The 25397-nt window shown below is 43.5% G+C and overlaps 1 protein-coding gene across 3 annotated transcripts in view; it reads right to left on the bottom strand.

The window, feature by feature from the left end:
* The window catches only part of LOC139745852 (protein gooseberry-like), an 89474-nt gene extending 69067 nt beyond the window's left edge, over positions 1-20407 (bottom strand). For all 3 annotated transcript variants that reach the window (XM_071656457.1, XM_071656458.1, XM_071656455.1), the window contains exon 1: positions 20041-20407. In XM_071656457.1, coding sequence (XP_071512558.1) covers positions 20041-20107 — 67 coding nt within the window. In that variant the 5' untranslated portion in view covers positions 20108-20407. The remainder of the gene's footprint in view (positions 1-20040) is intronic.
* Positions 20408-25397: the final 4990 nt, after the last annotated feature.

Below are 25397 nucleotides of genomic sequence, written 5' to 3'. Positions count from 1 at the left end.
TACAGCCCTTGAGCACGACCGTACGACCCTTGGGTATTATGGATCTACCTTTGATATTTATATATATGTATATATATATATATATATATATATATATATATATATATATATATATATATATATATATATATATATATATATATATATATATATGATATTAAATACACCAAAAATTACAACCTTGATATTAGTGAAGGTCTATACAAATTGGAAAACTTTACTGTTGATAAAATTTGTAAACAATTCCCCTTCTTGTCCATATAATAAGTTTATGATACGCTCGTTGTCTGTCTTGGACAATCACTTCTTTACCAAATGGTGTCCTAGCTACGTCTCTTCGTTGTATATCAAGTGACTGTTATATTTCTCTCTTGTGTCTCCCTTGATAATGTGATTATTACACGAAAGTGCACTTGGGAACTCATCGCGTTTCATTTTCCCCGTGGATTCATGGGAATATATATATATATATATATATATATATATATATATATATATATATATATATATATATATATATATATATATATATATATATATAATCAGATAACCTCTGCTAAATATCTAATTTTTTAGATATAGTTGTTTGGTCTATAAAGTTTAATTACTGTTAACAACTTGGACAGACCGGAAACATTAGGACATGTTTGGCATTTCCTAATGAGCAGGTGTGTGTGGGGGGTTGGACTCGGGGGTGAGGGGGGAGGGGGGTGTGGGGATGTTGCTCTCCGTTCATCAGCAGAGGATATAGATCTCCTTACGGAACCTCAGGTTATTTCATAACACATGCCAGGTTAAGTCAGATTGTATTTGTGACACGAAATTAAACTGTTTACGATAAAGGAAATACTGCATGACGCAAGCATCACCTGCGTCAGTGTGTGTGTGTGTGTGTGTGTGTGTGTGTGTGTGTGTGTGTGTGTGTGTGTGTGTGGCAGCAACGTCCTCTGGTGGGTCGAGGAACCTCCTGCGGGACGATTGTGGAGGTTCCTCAACCTCCGGCCAGACGGAACCCATGCAACACCACCCCACCCTCCCCCTCCCCCCCCCCATCAACCTTTCCTCTCCCCTCCCCTTTGTCTCCTTCCCCCTCACCCCCCCCCCAACCCCCCCTCCAAACATCCTCCCCCCCCCCCCCCAGCCCCTCCCCCACCCACGGAGTCGTCAGTAACCGGAGCCCCGTTTAAGCTGCTCCCGGTAATTTGTCGTCGATGTGACAGAAGGAGACATTCCTACTCTTCTTACTGGGTCCCCTCCTCCGTGCTGCCTCACACGAGAGAGCGAGACAGAGAGAGAGAGAGAGAGAGAGAGAGAGAGAGAGAGAGAGAGAGAGAGAGAGAGAGAGAGAGAGAGAGAGAGCGAGCCTCCCGTGTCTTTCCCTTGGCCCATCTATCACAGAGTCCAACCTTCGGGTAATTTGTTCAGGTTGTGACGGCCTGTAAAATCTTCTCTCCGTCCATATTATCGTTTCCTCATAGACGTGTTGTGTGTGTGTGTGTGTGTGTGTGTGTGTGTGTGTGTGTGTGCGTGTGTGTGTGTTTCCTGGCCTTCCTGTATGCATTTGTAAGGTTTATGTATATTTGTGTTTGTGTGTACGTAGAGAGAGAGAGACAGAGAGAGAGAGAGAGAGTTTGATTTATTTCTGCGGCAAAATCTTCCAATTTACTGTGCATTTCTGCCCATCCAGTGGGGCTGCGGGGCCACAGAGGACATAGAACACACGGCAGGTGCATGAGTAATGTAGTGAGACACGTGTTAACATGGGTTATGTAGTTAGACACGTGTTAACATGGGTTATGTAGTGAGACACGTGTTAACATGGGTTATGTAGTGAGACACGTGTTAACATGGGTTATGTAGTGAGACACGTGTTAACATGGGTTATGTAGTGAGACACGTGTTAACATGGGTTGGGCAACAGGAAGCCAATTATTCGTCAGGTTGTAGGTACATTGCTTACAAGTTGTAAGTAAATGTTTACAAGTTGCAGGTAAACTGTTTACGAAAGTTGAGCAACATTCTGGGTTGGTGGGCCACCTCAAAGCCTCCCACTTTCCCCTCACTCTCCCCCGCCACTCTCACTCACTCTCCCCCCACCTCTCACCTGACGGATCACAACACACACACACACACACACACACACACACACACACACACACACACACACACCACCCCTTCCCCTGGCTGCCTCACCCCTCACTACCCCTCATCTCTCTTCCCTTCTCATCTTTCGCCAACGTCTTCCTCTGGTTTAACTTCTCTGGTGTCCGCCAGAAGCTTATATTCGGTAATTAAAATTCATGAAGACTCCCCTCCATAAATCAACATATTCAACACCATCAAACAATCTAATGATAATATTTCACATGCAAAAATGATTCTGTTTATATTCATTGGTTATCAAAGTTTTTTCATGATACAAAAGACTTGTGGAAAGAAGAACTTTAAAAGATTCTGTTAGTCGTCTCACTGTCTGACTCTGCTTCCCACTGGAGTGACCCATATAACACTGCCTCCCACTGGAGTGACCCATATAACACTGCCTCCCACTAGAGTGACCCATATAACACTGCCTCCCACTGGAGTGACCCATATAACACTGCCTCCCACTAGAGTGACCCATATAACACTGCCTCCCACTGGAGTGACCCATATAACACTGCCTCCCACTAGAGTGACCCATATAACACTGCCTCCCACTGGAGTGACCCATATAACACTGCCTCCCACTGGAGTGACCCATATAACACTGCCTCCCAATAGAGTGACCCATATAACACTGCCTCCCACTAGAGTGACCCATATAACACTGCTTCCCACTAGAGTGACCCATATAAAACACTACAGTGACTCAACTCAGCATGACTGGACCCAAACCATACGAGCAACAACTGCTAAAGAAGAGCGGTTGTTAGGCCTAACCAACCGTAACCAGCAAGAACATATAGCACGGTTGCCCAGGTCTGGCTGTGAGGGACTGTGTGATTTAATTTGTACGTTCTAAAGGCACAAGTGAGGTCGAGAGAAAAGTGCGTGGTTTCGAGGAAGAAGCGTAGCTTAGAGAGGTGTGGAGTTGAGCAGGAGGAGGAGTGTGGGTAAAAGTGACAAGTGCGGTGTATAAAGTGGTTTAGAGGGAGGTGTGCGGCCGGTGCGGTGTGAGGGGAGAGGTGTGAGTGTGAGAGTTCATTTTCGGGTATGAGGGAGTATGGTGAGTAGTGAGGGTGGCTTGGGGAGTGTGTGGACAAATGAGCATGTAGTCAGGGAAATCAATGCACAGGATGGATGGAGAAGGAACTGCGTTTAGCGAAGGCAAGTTGGAGAGCAAATGTGGCAAGATAACAACAGCTTTCGTTAAATACCAGTTGCAGTGTGCGGTCAGTGGAGACCGCAGGTCCACGGGTTGTTATGGTTGTAGAAAATCATTTTTAGAGAGTGGGGTTATTGCGGTGTGCGGTCAGCTGTGAGTGCGGTTGTTAGCGGTGGGTGGTAGGCTATGTAGAGGATGGTGATCTTGCGGTGTGTAGCCAGCGACTAATTCTGTTCTCATGGTTCTGCGGTCAAGCAGAGTATGCGGTTGTTAAGGCTTTGCGGTTAACGGCCTGACTCTTCCTAGTTGACTCAACGTACATCTTTTTCTTATCTTACAAGGTAGTAAATCCCCTGTACCTATGGTTTCATTTAAAAAAAATCCCATCACTATCTTTTTCGTTACAATGAAAATAAACATGAACTCTGACTTCGAATGTGTATTACAAGCGTTTAACATCAGCTTTCGAAGTTAAGGCGGACTGTAAACACCAGAAGCAATTTCCTCAGAGCAAGAAATCGTCTGGGAAGACCTGACCAAATCTTATTTTCCGTGCAGTCGTCATGTTTCCAGCGAGACAGAAGAATCCTTTAAGAACAGTTAGGATGAACAATTGAAAGATGTAATCAATGCCTCTTTGGAATTATTTTTCTTTTGCGGAGGAAGAAAGAATCAGTTTGGAAAGGTAATCAGACCATAAGATACAAGATGCAGGTATTTCATGATTGTCTCCAGTGTTGTCACATCCAGGATGGAGGTGTCGCGTCAGAGTAGCCAAAGTAATGTCAGATTTCCTCGATCGTCTGTGACGTCACAACTCAAGAAGAAAACGATGAAAACATTCATTTTGTGGTGGAAAATAAACCAACGTTTTCTTAGGCCAAGGAAGATAGAAGGGAGCTTTTTTTTTTTTTTGTTTACAAGCACAGATAATTTATCATGAGCGTCGTGGTCAACATGGCAGTAACGATAGAGAGAGACGAGATACAGGATGCAGGATGGACCAAAGGCTGGTGTGGTTATCGAACTGGTGGTTCTTTAGGACACCAGAGGAAGAGCAGTACCAGGAAGCCACCTCTTGTACCTGTATTAAAAGACCGACCAAGGGGGACACTGGCCGGGGGTTCAGATGGCTCCGCAGTGAGTGGTGTTTGCCTCACCTATCTCACACAGTGATGGTGTCTGACCCCAGAGACCGAACCGTCCATACGATGGTCAGGGAGAGAGGAACACTAGTTGTTGCTCCGATGACTGAAGATCATAGCACAGTAAACTGATAGAGACGACACACACACACACACACACACACACACACACACACACAGTTCACACACACACACACACAACATACAATCCCTAGCAAGTCTAAACCACCATCATAACCAGCACTAACAACAACAACAACATACAACCACCTCCGTTGGTTGAGGTGTCTATGGTCACCACACAAATCCATTACGCGCGCTGAGCTGCTTGGTATTTACAGGTGGCCATAAACCACTACACAGAGTTACGTGTCAACCATTCTGACTTCCTGGGAAGCTACAGGTCTGAGGAGAAGTGAGAACAAGCCAGAAAGATTGTGAGCTACGTCATTCTGTAGTTACAAGCCTGAGGATGTTGTGAGTTTTGTGTATTCTTGGTTTCAAGTCTGAGGCCGTCGTAAGATAATGACTGACCAGGTTAAGAGAACTTTAAGTATTGTCTCCGTTTAGCGTGGCCAGACTGAGGACATTCTGTATGTAGGTAACCTGCACTACAGTGTTATCCAGCTCATGTCGTCTTTTTAGGTGACGTGTGTGATGGTAGACGTGTGGTAGTTAGCGTTATCTTCCCGCGTTACTGGCCTGGAACGATTGTATCTTTCATCAGTTTACAAGACGGTGGAAGATGTAGGTTTCCTCGCAGGCTCCCGTGGTCGGCTGGGGTCCAGTGTGGAACAGGAAGATCTTGAGCCAAATCTTTCCTTGGTAGTGACGGAACGGGAGGAAGGCAGTCGCCTGAGAAAACCTTAATATAATCTTTTTTATCAGTGAAAAAATTTCTAGATTTCTTTTTAACCGGTTTTTAGTACCTGGGATCTGGTTCTGATGAAGTGAATTTTCGATAGATAAGATTTTCGTCTTTCACAGATCTCCTGCGATGCGTTCTTTGTCCCCGATCTGACCTTGCTGAGCGCCAAGAGTAAATAGACTTGATCTTTTTGTCAAGTTAATTGACTTGAAATCTGAAAACTTGAGAAAATTATAATAAGATTATCCTGAGGTAAACGTTGCATCACCTGAGCCAAATATGTGAACAAAATGTGTTTACTTTAGTCGGGAGAGTCATTACGAACAGGACCTCAGTGCACTGGTAGTTTAGTTCAACATCAAATGTATTAAGTATATTAATAAAACAGATCGTGAATATTTGTGAGACTCAGAGTCAACACATTATAGATGTCTATAACGTTAAGTACTGTAACTCTTTCTTGATACGAACGACAAATTGGTTAAGGTTGATCGTAGTCTTGGAAATTAATTTTACATTCTCCTTTGTTCCCAGGAGAGGCGGGAACAGCACTCCATCTGCTGATCAGTGACAAACAATAACGTAAATAACCAGTGGTCCGTCATTGCCTCGGCTGTAAACACATTCTACATATTAGGATTAAGAGCGTGGAAATGCGATTCAAATATCTCCATTTAATCAATCATGAAAATATGGGATATTACTGAAAAAAGAAAAAACACAACACACGAGACGGACTCTGGTCAAAGCCAACTCTTTTACCGAGCAATTGGTGCAGCAGAACCTCTCCTGGATATGGACGGAATTAAGACTAACTTTCACCCATAATGATAACTGAATCATGAGGAACAGCCATAGTAAATAGCCCACACCACTAGCATAGACTGGGATAGTAAATAGCCCACACCACTAGCATAGACTGGGATAGTAAATAGCCCACACAATTAGAATGGTTTTGGATTTGCACGGGGCGCCCATTGATGCAGCCCCCACTTGTTAACATGAAAACTAGATTCATTCAAAAATTCCAAAGGACTCCAGTAAACATGACTACAAACCAGGTAACATTGTCGCGCAAAATGCCTTCGCTAACAATCCGGCGACAGGAACTGGGTAACAAGAAGACCGGTGGTTAAGGCCCGACCATAAAACCGTCCGTGGGAGCTACTGGTGTGTGTGTGTGTGTGTGTGTGTGTGTGTGTGTTAATCTTCTTATTTACCTGATATGCATTCATGGAAATATAAATCTGTCTATAAACGTTGTTGATAGAGCAGCAGTGTGGGCCGTCCCACAGCGGTCCAGACGCAGTGTGGAGGTGGCGTGGTGCCGCGGGTGGGTGGGTGGCCTGTGCCTCCCTTCCTCGTTATACAGATCAGGAACGTTCACTGACGGAGGCTGGAGAGGCACCTCAGTACCTCACAACACTCATCCTTCCCTCCCTGCTACCCCTCCAGCCAGGGGGTGGTGGTGCTCCTCCCCCTGCTCCCCCCCCCCCCCCTGCCAAGTGGTGGTGGTGTCCCCCCAGTGGCCACCATATGCAGCCTCACACACCTTCCTGTAACTCCAGCTCATTACACACTCACCGACAACTGACATTAGATTTTGTTTACCTGAGCTCAGCACAGAGGCTACCGGCAGGTGTGGGGTGTGTGTGCGGGGGAGGGAGGAGGATCATGCAGTGGGAGGAGTAGAGACGGCAGGAGGGGCACGTGGACACTAGCAGAGATACTGACTGGAAATATGGGGGAAAAGATACCGTATGGAAGAGACAGACCGACAAAGAGGAATAGACGGAAACTTGGACGGAAAGGCTAAGCCTGTTTGCCTGCTAATCGCAGTCAGCCAGCTGTTCATCCATCCAGCTATGTTAAACATTTTTCCCTCACTGTTGGACATGCATGTCATCCATTCATCCAGTCATACACCAGGATAGACACTTTTTACATCCATTGACCCACTCTCTCCTCTACACTTCTGGTCATCCATTGATTCATCCACACACTGTTCTAAATTGCCATCCATCCTCTTTGATATCGTTGCATATATCAGAGATGCTAGATCATCCATTCATCCACCCAAATAGATCCTCCCTAAAGTCTAGCATTGCAAGCTCATCCACCTAGACATCCTCGGATGCCAGATCATCCATCGACTAATCCTCACATAGACTTTTCCATAGCTGGATAGTCATCCAGGTCTGTAAACTATCCTCGTATATCCCCTGGACAGATGATCCATCTGTCCAAACATCCCGCCACGTCCCGAGCGCTCGACCATCTGCTGGCTGTCCACCGCCGCGCCGCTCGCCGTCAGCGGCGTCGTGTTCACCGTCAGCGGCGCCGTGTTCACCGTCAGCGGCGCCGTGTTCACTGTCAGCGGCGTCGTGTTCACCGTCAGCGGCGCCGTGTTCACTGTCAGCGGCGTCGTGTTCACCGTCAGCGGCGCCGTGTTCACCGTCAGCCAACACTTTGCCAAGTTACGAGATCGTTCGTTAACTGTTCCATATCTTCTTTACATGACTATCTTTTATTTCACTAATTCCCTGCAGATTCTCCTGATGTGTATATCATCCTTTCATTTGAGTTTCATTTGAGTTTATCGAATTTTACTTTTTAACTTTTTGTTAAGTTAATCTTACCCAGTTTTTGGTCAGCTATCATTTGATTGATGTATATAGTTTGATAAATCTATATACATTTTCATTTTACTCTACATACTTCGCTAAATTCATGTATTTTGTCGATTTACTTTGGTTTATACACAATTTGCTCAATACATATATATATATATATATGTATATATATATATATATATATATATATATATATATATATATATATATATATATATATATATATATATGTATATATCATCATTATTATTATCATTATTATTATCATTATCATACTTAGTCGCTGTCTCCCGCATTAGCGAGGTAGCGCAAGGAAACAAACGAAAGAATGGCCCAACCCATCCACATACACATGTATATACATAAACGCATTCATATATACATACATATATATATATATATATATATATATATATATATATATATACACATATCACATAATGCCCTCCAACAGCAAGGATTCGAACCCCACACCATTTGCGGAGTAGTTGGGAACGCTAACCACTCGACTGTGGTGCAGGGTTCGAATCATTCCTGTTAGAGGGCATTATGTGTTCTATGAAAAGTGTGTGTACGTTCATATGCATTATATATATATATATATATATATATATATATATATATATATATATATATATATATATATATATATATATATATATATATATATATAATCAAGATGGATGACCCGGCTGTGCAGCCTGGATGCCAACATGGACGGAAGATATAAGTAAAAATGTTTAAGATTAAGCGAGTTATTTTTGTGTACTTCGGGGAAAGACAACGGGGGACAGAAATGATTTGGTAGGACCATTGGCGCATGCCATCCTGGCTGGAGCTTAGTATGAGTTATGGTCAACATGGACGAAGAATACTTGCACTGCACACTGGATCATGAAGGTCGACTGACAGCGTACATCACGTTCCTCCTCCTACGTTCTTTAAGTCTTGACGTCAACAGGTGACGGTCGTAATCTCCTCCAGACAGACAGAATATATTCGTAGTAAAGTTATCTGTGATCGTAGATGGTAAACCAAACGTCAGCTATGTAACATATACGTGTGTACGATGGTTGAGAATGTTGAGGCCAGACGAGGTAATGTTTTCGTTTATTTATCCATTTTCATGTTATTCTGTATCTGTTCGTCATCATGGTTCTCCTCGCACCATCTCAGCCGTCCACTTGCTCTTTAATTCTACCATCGTGTTAATTTTCATATCAGTTTAGTTTTTTTTGTTGTTTAATCTCCCTATCAATCCAGAGCAGCCGTCAGACCAAGGAGGAAATAGCTACCCAACCCTATAATTTGGCTCCATTTAAATAGATCAGATTATCTATAACAAATTACCTGCACCAGGTATAGACAGGTGTTATTGCGGCCAGCAAGGATATTTAGTGTGGTCTGCAGCAACAAGTATCATACTGATGTTGATTATATACTCGGGTATATCAGGCACCGGAAGTGGTATAAGTATGTCATATATGAGGGGAGTAATTATCATTATAATGATCTTTCCCCCAATAGAATTCACCCGTGTTTCTCATAGGTGTAGTGTTGGAGATGATGGTAAGGTGGTGTTGGGGACGATTAGGAATTGTGGTGGAGGCGGAGATGGAGATAAGAGACTGGCGGTGAGTAGAACATAGGAGGTGGAGAAATGAAGTCAATGTGAACAATGGAATGAAAGATGAATGAATATAGGGAAGGAATGAGCCAGACAGAGATTAGGAAATAAATAGAAAAAGGGATGGGGGAAAGAGAGAGTGTGTGTGTGTGTGAGGGAAAAGGAATAAGGTGTGGGATGGAAAGAATGTTATGATGGAGGAGAGGATCAGGAAGGAGAGGAAAAGAGGAACAACAGACCACATCAGGCACACAGCAAGTCTTCATACAGAGTCCATCCCAGACTTGTAGGACCTGAACCTTGTAGGACCTGAACCTTGTAGGACCTGAATATAAAACAGTAAATACCCTAAACATCTGTTCTGGGAGCAGAGTTTCTCTCTACGATAAATATACATAGTGTGTAGTCATGCTAATTTACCTGTCCTAGATTGTATGATCGCTCGTATTTCAAGCCTTAATATACATCATGGTAAAGGAACCATGTTCGAAGAGCGATGTTTGAGAGAGAGGAAAGTGGTATGGACGACAGAAGTAGGTAAGTGCACGACGGGTGAGCGTGTCTGGTGATGCCCAGCGTTCAGAGGGCAAGAAATATCCCGATCGGTCGTCACGCGTGACAGAGAGGCGGTGATGAAGGTGAACTCAGGTCAGACTGATCATGATGTAGAGAGAGACCTCATCCCTGCAGCCGAGGAGGGATCAAGCTCTCCCGTATTTGCAGACTTTATCTTGAGACTACTCCTACGGTCGAGATACGGCCACTCTGTTTTGTAGTTACACAGAACTGTCTCCTGTATAGGACCATTACTTCACAGAGACAGTTCGTATGGTCTATACGTACGAATGACTAACATGACGTAGAAGAAGAACGAACTCGTCTACAAGTGGCCAGCCTACGTGTGGCGCTAACTAATACTCTGCATTCTTAACAAATAAAACGTCGGCCATGACGGGAGTGAAGCAGATCAGGAGAAGAATTTCCACCATCCTCCACTGTAGGTTATAATTTCCCGTCCTCTGAACTGCATGAAACACTAGGGACGATGATCTTGGTTACTTCTCTATGATGATCACGAAGGTTAACCGACAGTCCACACAGCCACCCTGCAACAGTAACAGGGGAACGTAGCTAACTTGAGTTCCCTGTTGTCGTCCCTAAGTTCCCGCCAAAATCACCACAATGACTGGTGGAAAAGACGAATTTTGCGCCTTGTTAGTCGACTACATGATATGATGTCTGAAGTAGTTAGCCAGGCGTTCTTAGTCATTCTTAGTGTTTACAAATGTTATTTTCTTAAGATTCGGTGAGTTTCAATATAGTTCGCTAGCATCTGTTGAGTTCTGTAAGCAGACAGACAGACAGACAGACACACTTAGATGGAAGCCGACGCAATCTATCTCTTCATGTTGACGGTGTGAGATACACTGCCTAGACTTTCACTGTTCGTTAATTCATACGAAAACAAAGCTAAACTGGGCTGGTGTTACGATATATTTACGGTCATTTCCATCAAAAATCGTAATACGAAATCAAACTTTCTGAATACGATTCATCAATTACCCCCACCTGCATTTTCTCTTATCATTACAATTTTATTCTAAGTTGCACGAGTTACATTTTTTCTACTTGAACAATTGCTCCGACGTGAATCTAAAAAGAGATTTGACTGCGATTTCCACATTAAGTTGCTTCCTCCGTGGTGTTCCTTGGATTATGGAGTTCATTGTGCCATCATTAAACGGAAATGACCCGCCTGGGATGAACAGTGGACTAAAAACATGGCATGACACAGTGGACGACCTACCTGCATACGTTAAATATTGAGACACAATGACTATAACATTTTCCATGAAGTGCAGGAAGCATGAAAAATATTCCAAGGATTATTACAGTAAAATTGAGATGTTTGTGATGAAATACCGACTCTCAGACATAGTCTGCTTCATGTGTTGCTTTTCATACCATTGATTATTGAATTTTCCTGCTTGTCATAGTTAACGAAGATGTGATCGAAGATTATCTGTGTAACTGTTCACATCAGGACAACAGACACGACAACATGTTGTGTTACAAGACTGTGTTGTGTGTCTTGTGTTCGTGGTCCTGCTGGATCTTTATGTCTGGTGTGATTTATGAGGTCGTGAATATTTTGTTTTCGTCTTTTATATAATTCTAAATATCTGTTATTGAGTAAAGATGAACGATTCTGAATATAGAATATGCCGGTCGATATATATGTATATATATATATATATATATATATATATATATATATATATATATATATATATATATATATATATATATATGGCGTCCTAGCTTCGTCTCTTCGATGTATATCAACTGACTGTTATATTTCTCTCTTGTGTCTCCCCTGATGATGTGATTATTACACGAAAGTGCACTTGGGAACTTTTCGTGTTTCATTTTCCCCGTGGACTCATAGGAATATATATATATATATATATATATATATATATATATATATATATATATATATATATATATATATATATATATATATATATATATATATATATTCTTTCTTTCTTTCAAACTATTCGCCATTTCCCGCATTAGCGAGGTAGCGTTAAGAACAGATGACTGGGCCCTTGAGGGACTACCCTCACCTGGGCCAATTCTCTGTTCCTTGGAGTAACGTTTTCTTAATGCAGTGAGGTGTTAGTGCAGGTTTACATATCATGAAACTACACGTTAATTTCCTACTTAGATATATTGCCAAGCGGGTGAACCTGTTTTCAGCTGGACGTCAAGCAACCAACGGAAGCCACAGACAACACCCAGGTTAGGTGTGTAAGATCTGCACGTAGCATTATATCCTTGAGGTCAGTTAATCAGCAAGACATTGTGAGATTAGCCAATCCGGACACCTCACACTTCATGACCCGTACGCCATCAACCAATTAGAATACCCCATTGATTATATCCTGAAGGTCATGAAGAGATCAGGAAAATCGTAATCATATCACCTAATTGATTTATCGCACGTCACCGACGAGCCTGACCAACCAGCATTGCTTAAACGAGCACAGCATGTGTTAGTGTGGCTTTGAATCAGTCGATCCTAATCCTAATCATAACACCCAGTATAAATACACACAGTGTATAACCCATCATGATAACGTCACATGGTATAGATACACACAGTGTATAACCCATCATGATAACGTCACATGGTATAGATACACACAGTGTATAACCCATCATGATAACATCACATGGTATAGATACACACAGTGTATAACTCATCATGGTAACATCACATGGTATAGATACACACAGTGTATAACCCATCATGGTAACATCACATGGTATAGATACACTCAGTGTATAACCCATCATGGTAACATCACATGGTATAGATACACTCAGTGTATAACCCATCATGATAACATCACATGGTATAGATACACACAGTGTATAACCCATCATGATAACATCACATGGTATAGATACACACAGTGTATAACCCATCATGGTAACATCACATGGTATAGATACACTCAGTGTATAACCCATCATGATAACATCACATGGTATAGATACACACAGTGTATAACCCATGAAACTGGTATGTTACATTATGTACCTGGCATCGGTTTCAGCCACAGACAGAATAAAACTATCAAAGGAACTATTAGATATATCGGCCATAAGCACGATACCCACACAGGAGCTCTATATGTCGCCTTTAGCAAGCCATCCTTATAGAAACACTGGTATATATAGCACTGGAATATATCGTCCATTAGAATGGCACCCTTATAGAAACACTGGTATATATAGCAGTAGAATATATCGGCCATTAGTATGGCAGCCATACGGAAACGTGGTGGTGAGGGCAGCGGTCGGCGGGAGGTGCCGGAGACAGATGAGGATGCTGTCTGGAGTGGTCACAGCTTAACACCGACGTCAAGGCGTATCCGAGCACTTGGCACTGGCACTCTGCCCTCCCCCTCACCCACCCTAGTGCCATGCCACCCACTCCTCCATCCCCCTAATGCCAACCCCCTTCGCTCGTGGCCCAAAACTGGTCTTCGTACATCCCTGTTAAGGTGGAGACCCTCAGTACCACACACACACACACACACACACACACACACACACACACACACACACACACACACACACACACAAACACCCTTCCTCCTGTGGCTCCTCTCCTGCTGCCACATTGCATTACCATCGCTCCTCAGCACCACGCCCGTCCTCCTCCTCCTAGTCCTCAGCCCCACACCCCTCCTCCTCTTCCCCCTCTATCCCACACCCGTCATCCTTCTCCTCCTTCTCCTCCTCGACAGCCCCATACCCTTCCTCCTCCTCCTTCTCTGCCCCACAACCGTCCTCCTCCTCCTCCTTCTCTGCCCTACAACCGTCCTCCTCCTCCTTCACCTCCCGCCAAGCGCCACACATCCTCCTCTCCTGGTGGCAGTGGTAGCACCCTCATCTCGCCTCCGGTGCCATGTCTTGCCCCAGAGTGCTGGTGTAACCTCTTACCCCCACAGCAGTGCCACACTTCTCCCGTGCCTACCACCACTGCCACATCTCTTGTCTTCCCATCTTCTCTAATGTCGCACGTCTCCTCCCCATGCTACTCCCCTTCATTTCTCTTCCCACCATCAACCTCTCTCCCACTCTCCATACACTCCCACTCGTCCCGATCCACTCTCACTGCTCCCCGTCCACTCCCACTCCACTGCTGCCACCAGCAGTTGTTGTTTTTGTTTGTCTAAAACTTAATTTGTTTTTGTTTGTGTCGTTTTTCTGTGAGCACTTGATCTTATGGACGCGAAATAGATCCTTCAACTGTCATGCCTCACAAAGTGATTCTGTCTACAGAGAAGAATATATAGTTCACTTTTCTTTGATATTTCCATCTTTAGAATATATATATATATATATATATATATATATATATATATATATATATATATATATATATATATATATATATATATAATTAAGTGTCTCTCCCGTCTCAGTGAAATAGCGTCAGGAATTAACAACGAGCGGCCTGAATTGCTCATCATCACCCAGTCTGTAGCCGTCACGTGTCATAAAACAAGGGCCTACAGTACTCAGCCCGCGCCCCGGATCATACCATGGTTCACCTGGACCGGTTCATATACCCTGGTGCTGTCTAGTGACATACACACGTGACCTCCTGCACGTCACGGTGATCCATATCATATAGTCCTGTTCATGCTCGTACCCTCCTCAGTGCTCAAGTCTGAGACCCCGTCCTTACTCTTCACTTCAGCCTTCCCTCCCTCTTGGTTTTCCCTTCCCCTCACCTCCCTCCCTCCGCTTCTCCCTGACTCGTAGATCCTCTGGTTCAGCCTTACTTTGCTCTGCCTCTCCAGATGTCCTGATATGTGGCCTGACGGCGGGCACCCCAGCCAGCGGTGCACGGATGATCAGCTGTGCCTGGCAGTGCTGAGTCGTAGGACTTCTGTTGGTTAGTTCGTGCATGACGTCAGGCAGCTACGTGTTGTATGTGTGTGTGTGTGTGTGTGTGTGTGTGTGTGTGTGTGTGTGTGTGTGTGTGTATGTGTGTGTGTGTGTGTGTGTGAGGTCAACATGTTTGCACCTCAGGTTTGATAAGTTGCTGGCCGCTTCTCTTGTCATCGATGTAACAGAAACAGACGAACAGACAGACGGATACGTATCCTACAGAGATAACTGTCACCAGTGACATGTTAGTACCACCAACTCCTCCTGCTACCGCCAGTCTCACTGCCTGACGCTCCTTCACGCTCGTTCTTCTCCCCTTACAGAATAATCCTCATATTGACGTCATCGCCCCAGCAGACCTTTGTCTTCACCGGAGGGATTTATTAAGGTGTTTGTCGGCGTGGTTTACCCTCACACACTCCCCTTCCTTCCCGCGAAATTGAACGCTGAGGGAGAGAACCAGTCAGTCTCTCAGAGGAGCTCTTTGTCCCTTGTGTTCTACTGGTCCCTCGTATATCTATCATGAATCCTTCCCCCGTCCCTCGGTTCGAGCCCCCACACGCGCCATTAACGAAGATTGTGGCGCTGTAGATTTGTTTCAGTGTGGAGGGCAAACAGTGCCACAATCACACACACACACACACACACACACACACACACACAAGGATGGTCTCTCACTTTATCTCAGGGCAGAGGGAGGTAGGTGTTCCAGGGGCGAGACAGTGGGATTTATGGTCGTAACATACGCGGTAAACAGGATGGCAGGAGGAAAGGATAGATTTCGTCTGGATGATGCTAGATTTTCTAAACCGGTTCGAGGCGTCTGTGGTAACAGCCACGACTTGGCAGAAATACGTCTACTGAACCACACGCACACGGCAGAATGTTCACGCTCACAGACACAAGCACAGACGAGAAGGGTCGCACAGTTGACATTTCTGTAATAATTTCTTTGGCAGAGACCACACTTCCCTCATTAATATGAAAGACCACTCGACTCCTTTGAATACTTTTGAACAAGTTAAAAAACCTTGTAATTTTTCTTTTTGATTCCAAAAATCTTGATAACACTCACTAAATCCTCATATCTAGGTATTAACTGGATCCCTGGCGTTCTTACCCAAAACCTGCCACGTCTACTTGTTTCCTGAAATTTGGAAGTGAATTTTGCATCTTTCACTTCAGATATTTGATCATTGTTGAGTAATTATCAAATATGGGTTTAATTCTCCTTCAGGTTCAGGCGACGAACACTGAAAATATTTTTCAGCTCCATCCTTCCATCTCCAATTTGGTGTCCCAGTTCTTGTTCTCACCACTTCTGACACATATATCCTTCGTCAACATTTCCTCACTTATTCTCTTCATATGTCCAAGCTACCTAACACACCCTCTTCATCTCTCTCAACCACACTTTTCTCATTACTTCACCTCGTACTTACAATTTTATTACTTACTTGATCAAGTCACCTCACACCACTTGTTATCCGCAAACATTTCAGTTCCAACAGCACATCCACCCTCCTCCGTACACCCTCCTCCGCTCATTCTCATCTAACAGCCTATGCCTCATATCCACACAGCATCGGTGGGACTACTGTCCCAGATAATGACCTGTTTCCATACATCCCTCAGTTATCACAGAACCTACATTCCCTTACCCACCGTTTGAATTACTTCCATATATATATATATATATATATATATATATATATATATATATATATATATATATATAAACAGTGAGATTTACGACGAATTTTCGCAAATGGGCAGGACGAGCGGGTAGCTCCCATAGCACACCTCACTGTTTAACAATGATATTTGCCTGACACCACACACACACACACACACACACACACACACACACACACACACACACACAAGGAGGGATGATGCACAAACCCGTAACCAATGATTACATTTCATACCCGGAGAAGGAAAGTTCATCTCTCTCTCTCTCTCTCTCTCTCTCTCTCTCTCTCTCTCTCTCTCTCTCTCTCTCTCTCTCTCTCTCTCTCTCTCTCTCTCTCTCATGTCGTAGTGGTGGGGAGAGAGAGGCAGGGGCGGGTTAGGGGGTGTCTGCCGTATCCCCCCTAAATCGTGGGAGCGTGACCCCCCGGGAGGTGAGACGACCCCAGCCCAGCGTGAGATATAGACAGATGCACATCGGGTCGTTCCCTCCCGCTCGGCGTGGTCGTTCCCGTCTGGTCGTGTGGCATCATCATCTTAGTGACCAGCCTGCATTTTCTTTAATATAATATCGTCGTTTCTTCTATCGTTTGTCGTTTTTTTAAATGATCATTTTGTTTTGTCGTGTTGTTGTTATTGTGTCTGCCATATGGTGGGTGTTATCGCCTGGCCCCACCTCCAGTCATGGGTAATTGGTGGTTAAGTTGTCTTCCTAACTTGTCGTGTCGTCGTACTCTCTCCTGTGTCGTAGTGTCGCTTCATGGTCTCCTGAGGTATAAACACGACATAGTGACTATGCTAATTAGGTGATTAACTTGACAGGAATAAGTTAATTTCTGACTTTGTATAAACAGCATCATGTGTGTTGGTCGCGGGTCCAGCCGCTGGCTCGCTTCACCACCGCTGTTAGTCTGATGTAATTTAGTTACATGAATTAAGGACAAAGAATATCAAAATATTTTGGTAAGGACTTGTGAGAATATGATATTCAGAGTAAACGAGGATAAAAATGATAACTGACTTTGTGGTACGTCTCTTATAAAAGCAAACTGACCTGAATAAATGATATGACAATAACTGAATAATTGAACAAAAGAAGACTGATGATATTCATGTTTATATGATTACTCCTTCTCTTGCGTGTCATAAAGAAATCTTTCTTCTTATGTATATATATATATATATATATATATATATATATATATATATATATATATATATATATATATATATATATATATGATAAAGAACTGAGCCTTAGAGGGAATATCTTCACTTGGTCCCCTTCTCTGTTCCTTATTTTGGAAAATTAAAAACGAGAGGGGAGGATTTTCAGGCCCAACTCCATTCCCTTTTAGTCGCCTTCTACGACACGCAGGGAATACGTGGCAAGTATTTTTTCCCCTATCCCCAGATATGATATATATATATATATATATATATATATATATATATATATATATATATATATATATATATATATATATATATTCATATTTGATCTATATTGTTCCCCATTGTATTTCTACTTTTATGGTGTAGTGTGTGTGTGTGTGTGTGTGTGTGTGTGTGTGTGTGTGTGTGTGTGTGTGTGAAGCTTAGTACGATAGAAAATATCGTGTTATTGTTAAAATATAGATTGAGGCTCAAAATGAAAATAAAAACTGGTTTCCCAGGTGAAAACATCATCACAAGGAATTGATTTAATTTCATCATCAGATTATATTTGCCATTGTTCATTGTATGGTCATAACGAGACATCGCGCTCCTGATATCGTAAATCAAGACACACACACACATTGGTGAGGGAGGTGTGTGACCGGAGGCTGCACGTCCTGCGCCGCCAGAGTCGTCCAGATCATTCAGCGGAGACGATAAAGGAAGGAAACAATTTAATCTCCTGGTTGGCCGCCGCCCGATGCTATCTCCACACGCACACCCACTCATCCACCCACCAGCCTCTCCGGTACACAGGCGGGCAGATACCAGTTCTATACCTGTGTCCGACACGATCCCTGACCTGCTGCCGGGTCGTCCCTGGTCTAGTTAACTACCAGGCTCCTCCGTCATTCCCCTTAGACACGATAATTACACACGTTGCCTTGTGTAACGAGGATTTATTTGTCAACATCTCCAACTTGTCTCTACGATACTAATTATATAATTCTAACCAGCAATTACCCTGTTAATGCCATGACGGTACTTCACAGAGGAGAAATGCGATGTATGGACACATTCATCAGATTCAACAGAAGTTCTCCAGAATAACAAAGTTGCCTCATGACTAGGAAGACCATCTCATGACTAGGTAGGGCATGACTTGGTGCACAAGTAAGAAGAAAAACACTGAACATGGAGAACAAGAATGGTTTTATGGACCATAAATTTGGTCTTGCTTGCTACTGGGCGTACATACAGTGCACCGAGTACGATATTGTTCATATATATATATATATATATATATATATATATATATATATATATATATATATATATATATATATATATATATATAATTTTTCCTGAGTGTCATTACACTTGCTATGTACCCAGACATATACCACAAGAGACAGGATTGTGATCATGTGTTGTGTTATTAAGTGTTGGTAAAGTTATATGTACACCAGATGTGCCCATTTTACTGGCGTCATTATTACCAAGCCTGGGCACTTCTGTTTCATGATTACGGTAGAAATTTTATCTATGAATTAAGCTATTAAATAAGTGCACTTATTCTACATTGGTGTTACTAGAAAGAATTAAGAGCGAACACTTGTCACAAGATTATTTCTGAGAATGGAAAAGTTGATTTTTTTTTGTATATATGTATTTTGGTAGACACTTAAACGGAGAAAATTTTGATATGACTGAGAATATGATTTTTATGGTAATTTTGCCAACAAAAATCTACCTGAATATCTTTTATCTAGTGATTATTTTATTCTCTCTGCAAAACCCTTTCAATGTGTATTATTGAGTTTTTACAGTATAGAAACTATACATATTATCAGAAAAAATCGGTGATTCAGTTGACCAGGAATGTGTGTATGATTTACATTATTGCATCAACATTTACGGAGGATATTGTATGGATGTGAGTCAATTGTGAGTCCTGGTGTGGTGTGATGGTTAGGGTGAGGGAGAAGGTGTCAGATACAGCAGGAGGAAAGGAGGGAGAGTCAGGTACAGGAGGAGGGAGGGAGGGAGAGTAAGGTACAGCAGGAGGGAGGGATGTAGGTAGGGAGGGAGGGAGGGAGAGGAAGGTACAACTAAGACTCGCTACAACTTACCCTGAAACGGGTAGCCAACAAAACAGGGCTGCATCGTCTGCATCATGGCCGCTCCTGTGACCGTCATTTCACGTCCACTCAACAACACATTCGGCGTCCGTTAACGGGGACACTTCCTGGGCACTTTTCAACAGGCGATAACGGAACGTTCGGTCGGTCGGTCGGAGAAATGCGCGGCAATCGGTTCGGCTCGGAGGTGTAGTCGGTTGGTCGGCGTTGTAACTCCTAGCTTGAGCAAGGCACTAGTGGGGGGAACAAGTCTTGGACGGAGGTCGGGTAAGGCCACACTTGAGACTGGAGGGTTGTTCAGCGTCTCTCACAGGCACTGAGAGCCTCCTCCACGTGGTATGTCAACAAACAACACTTCACAACTAGTAAGATCGAGTTCTCACAATCGCTTCTCGACGGGTCACGCCCTCTCGCTCTACCAGAGCAGGAAGCTTCACTCTCATTGGATGGTGAGTAAAGGGCCGTCCCACCGCTCGAACATACAACCAACCGTGATTGGTTGGCTTGCAAACAGGCGGGGTTCTGCCACCAGACCGGCGCGTTCCGCAAACATTATGACGAGGGAGGCGGGGCGAGGAGACACTCTCTTGCCCCTGTCATCCTCCCTGGCCCGTTCATACAGGCCTATACCCTTAGGTCAGAGGGTCGGCCTCGGATCCTTCTTGCCCTGAGCGCGACAATTGGCCTGTTAGGTGCGATCAGCCGAAGGTTTTCCCGCTAAAGCGTCTGGCATGTAATGTTATATGGGATCTGGTCCAGAATGGTTACTCCCCATCCTCCTCTCCCATTACTCCCCCACCCACCAGGGATCACACACACTGGTCTTGTTTATTAGTTATAGATGCAAACTGTGCCAGGCCGAGCTGGCCAGACAACATGCCACTCAGAAGAATTATCATGAATACCCAAAATCAAGTCTAGGGAGATACGGCTCAGTGAAGTGAATGATTCTTGGGAAAACTTGAGCATCTTACGAGGGATCATATTTCACGCTCAAGATTTGATTGCAGTAATAGACCCGCCTCAGTCATACTTCTGTGTCGTGTAGGATGTCAGTGATGAAGCTAGAATGATTGTGTTTTGAGGATGATTATACTGGGGAAGTACAGTTACTGTAACACATGGGTATCCAACAGTGAAATACTGCTTGTACCTATTGGAAATTAGTAATATCTTGAGACACATTAGAGGTTGTAATGCTATATATTTGTACGTTATGGAGGCGAGCCACGTGATGAGATTCTGCCTTTAACACAATCATGGGCAAAATATCGCAAGGCGTTGATGATACACAGTAGCTCATTGTATCTGAGAATCTTGTAGCGTCTCCAGTGCTCATTATATGGAGGTTGAGGCGTAGCACATTTTTCCTCTGGCTCACCAGAGTAATTTACAAGAAATCTTATTCTCATATGCGTACGACTGCCTCACACATACGTGCAACTTCTGTAGTCCTGTAAGCGTAAGGCGTATCTACAGCTTCTTCCATCTCTTGCTTACAGATCTTACAGTCGGTAATGTACTGGGCAGATCTTATCTTACACTCGGAGTCACTTATGTCATCTCCACGTTGTCTTACAACCTGGGTAGCAGATGTAAAGATGTTATCTCTCTGGGTCTATGTCCTGTTGACCTGTCACCAGTTAAGTGCCGTGTTGGCGGAGGGCGGCGCCCTACACGTGGCTATTATGTACAAGAGACTTCACAGACTTGGGTGGCGGCCCGATGCTCTCCATTGCAGCCACATTCAGGAGAGATGTGCAGCTCACCATCAAGGATTCTATACGTCATCAGATTTCGATTGTGATGATGGATGAGATCAGATGCTCAAAAAATTAGTGTAGTTAGATTAAAGAGGCAACCAGATGATTTACAATGAAATATACCAGTGAACTACTCTTATAACTTCGGAGGCCCAAGTGTTATCAATCGCGCACTTCAAGCGAAATACTTATTTACGTTTATTCTGAAGAGAAAAGATGAATGGTTCGGTTTTCATCTGCCCTAACTGGTAAATTATCCCTGTTGAAGAAAAATTGCTTCGCCTCATTCAATGTAAAATGTTTGTTCTCGAGTTTGTGTACATTTGCACGATGGAAATTAAAAGAAATGAATTTAGGGCAGCTTGTTAGATTGAGATTATAAAAGCCTTTAATAATTTTAGATACCTGTATTGAATCACATCTTAACTCTCTCTCTCTCTCTCTCTCTCTCTCTCTCTCTCTCTCTCTCTCTCTCTCTCTCTCTCTCTCTCTCTCTCTCTCTCTCTCTCTCTCTCTAAGCTAGATATGTTCACGTCGTTTAATCAGTTCTCACGAGAACTGTTTCCCAGGCCGAGGGTCATCTTGGTGGGTCGCAGATGGTGTCATTGTATGTCGTCATTCTTCAGCTGAATGCAGTACTGAAGGCGGGGACGCGCTAGAGAATCGTGAAGAGCGACGACTGTTTCTTTAGATTATATTCGGAAGCTCAACTTCTAATTTCAAGAACTTGATTTGGCCATTTTTGCTGCTTTTGTGGACTGCTTGCAAGACTTTAGGTCACTAGAGATTATTATCACATTTGTCTTCATCATCTTCATCTGCTGCAGCTGACCACAGTCATACGTTACATTGCCTTCTCGATTTTAGTACCAATGCATAAAATTGTACACGTATCGATATCACAATCAATTTGTCGCCATTGAAACTTGCACATCATGTATCAGTTTAAAGATGTAAGCAATTAATATCTGTTACAGATTTATTTCCCAGTAGAAATTGTCTACTAGATTTGATATCCTTCATCGCTGCCAGTTATCACTGGAAATGACATGCGTTTGCTGATAACCACAAGGAAAAATTAACGTCTAACCATTCCGAGTCTTAACCATCTAATTGTGCCGAGACTTAACCATTCATCGCTTCTCACAATTCATCTCTGCACGCCGCAGAAGGCGACTAAGAGGGGCGGGATGGTGGGCTGGAAATCCTCCTCTCCTCTGTCAACACTTTCTCTTGAAAATGGAACAGATGAAGAAAACAAAGACTTTTCCTCAAAGGCTCAATCATCTGTCGATACTTCCCTCAAAGAGCAGGAAACAATGATCAGATGAAGAATTATGTACATTTGATATATTTATTCATGCTCGCATACATATATATATTCTTGTTTACATACATATATATATATTCTTGTTTATATAGATAATCTTGTGTTATGATCCTGGTGGGAAATACTTTACAATGATCGTATTCGCTTATCGTCTTTAACACGCCAGTACGACCTAGTAACACGACAGTAGGGTTATTGTGTAAGGCGGCCTGAGCCTTTAGCCTGAAGCTTAAGGCCGAAATCAAGGGTCATACCACCATACTCAAGGGTCGTACCGTCGTGCTCAAGGGTCGTACCGTCGTGCTCAAGGGTCGTACCGTCGTGCTCAAGGGTCGTACCGCCGAGCTTAACGGTTGTACCACCGTGGTCAATTTTGGTAGTTTAGTTCTTAAGAGTCGTACCATCGTGCTCAAGGCTGGGGTCGTTCAGCTCATGTAGCCAAAGTTAGTTTCAACGTTTTTAGGTTTTCTTTTCAACCCATAAGCAGGTCGCAGTGTGTTTGTTGAAGCATGTCACACTGTGTTTGATACACGTCATACAGCGCGCTTGAAGCATGTCACAAGATGTTTGTATCACATCAGAACATGGTCCAGCCATGTCACAATATGTGTATAGCATGTTAGAATATGTACGACGCGTGTCAGGGTGGCCAGAATCTGTGGTCACTGTTATCGACACACGAGACACGTTCAGTCTGAGGAGGTGGCAGCAGGCGGCCCTGCATGACGACCCAATATACATACTGGATCGACTACCAATCGAGCAGGTACACCTGGCACCCAAGTCTTATTATTTCATAAGAATATATTTGTCTTTCTGTACCTCCTGGCCTGCTTCCTCCACCTCAGCGAGGCCGCCTCAGAAACTGACAAATGAGCTTTCAAGAAGATGAGAAAAACACAATATTCTCAGCTGAGTTTCTTCTGTTCTTACTTTCAGAGTGATGATACAGGAGGAAGAAAGACATGATCATTGATTCCAAATAACTGTTTCTTATTTTGTGTTTTGACGGAACGTAAAATCTCTGGCGAAGGATCAGATCTTATATACGATAGCCAGAGGAAGGACACGAACTGGAGTGAACTGTGAACTGTGTATTGTGCCAGTGTTGTATGGGCTGCTGCCTCTGGGAGGAAGGAGAGCCAGGTTAGCTAAGGGAGAAGAAGCGAACACAGGAAGGAAAGCTGCACAGTAATCTAAGTTCTGGCAAAAACTTGTGGTTGGAATAAGAAGGCAAGAAAATGGTGTATTATCTCTGGCAGGTTTATGTCCCCTTCTGTCTGTCTGTCTGTCTGTCTGTCTGTCTGTCTCTCTCTCTCTCTCTCTCTCTCTCTCTCTCTCTCTCTCTCTCTCTCTCTCTCTCTCTCTCTCTCTCTCTCTCCAGAGTCAACATCTGCAGTAAAGAGAGAGAGAGAGAGAGAGAGAGAGAGAGAGAGAGAGAGAGAGAGAGAGAGAGAGAGAGAGAGAGAGAGAGAGAGAGAGAGAGAGATTCAATTTTAATTTCGTAAGTGTTTTAATCGTAAGTTGGCAGCCAAAACCTATAGTCGGGTGAGAGGAAGACGAACTCCCTCAGAATGGCAGGCACCTGGACGAGGAAGCCACGTAAATGATATTTTGTGTGACCTCAGATCAGGGACGAGAGTAAAAGTATCGTCGGAAATAGATATACGGGATCGTTCGACGATGTATCGGGAGCTGTGGATGAAGATGATGTGAGATTTACCTTTGATGTTGATGTAAGCGTAAGAGTTGTTGCAGGTACGTCATGTGAGGACAGCTGGTGTGAGATGGACGATGCTGCAGGATGGATGTGGAGGAAATGATGAAGATGCCTAGAAGCTTACGAGAGTGCGGCCTGTCGCTGACAAGAGCCTCTGCCATGCTTGGACGAGGAGGTAAATGATCATAAATGTTGTCAATATTTAAAAGCTTAAAACACCGGTCGAGTCGTCACTGATATTGTCTTAATCCATCAGGAAAAAGGTGGAAAACTATAAAGCAAGATGTACAGATTAATTAGTCTTGTCTTTAGAAAAGACTGGACTATAAGAACAGTGAATGAGGACATCACAGATCAACGCTCACAGATGGAATAACGATGAGTTTTGGAATGGACCGATAAAATAAAATCTGTGGGTACAGCTTTTGAGCAGGAGGCAGTGCGGTGCTGCGTGTGTGTGAGGATCGCTACAACAGTTTCTGATGTGGATGATGTTTTCATGATCGATTAAGTAGATTTTAAAAGTGATCAGATG

The sequence above is a fragment of the Panulirus ornatus genome, chromosome 63 (genome assembly GCF_036320965.1).
Source record: "Panulirus ornatus isolate Po-2019 chromosome 63, ASM3632096v1, whole genome shotgun sequence".
Taxonomy (NCBI): Eukaryota; Metazoa; Arthropoda; class Malacostraca; order Decapoda; family Palinuridae; genus Panulirus; species Panulirus ornatus.
Note: the sequence above shows the minus strand (reverse complement) of the source record. Positions and strands in the feature narration are given on the sequence as shown.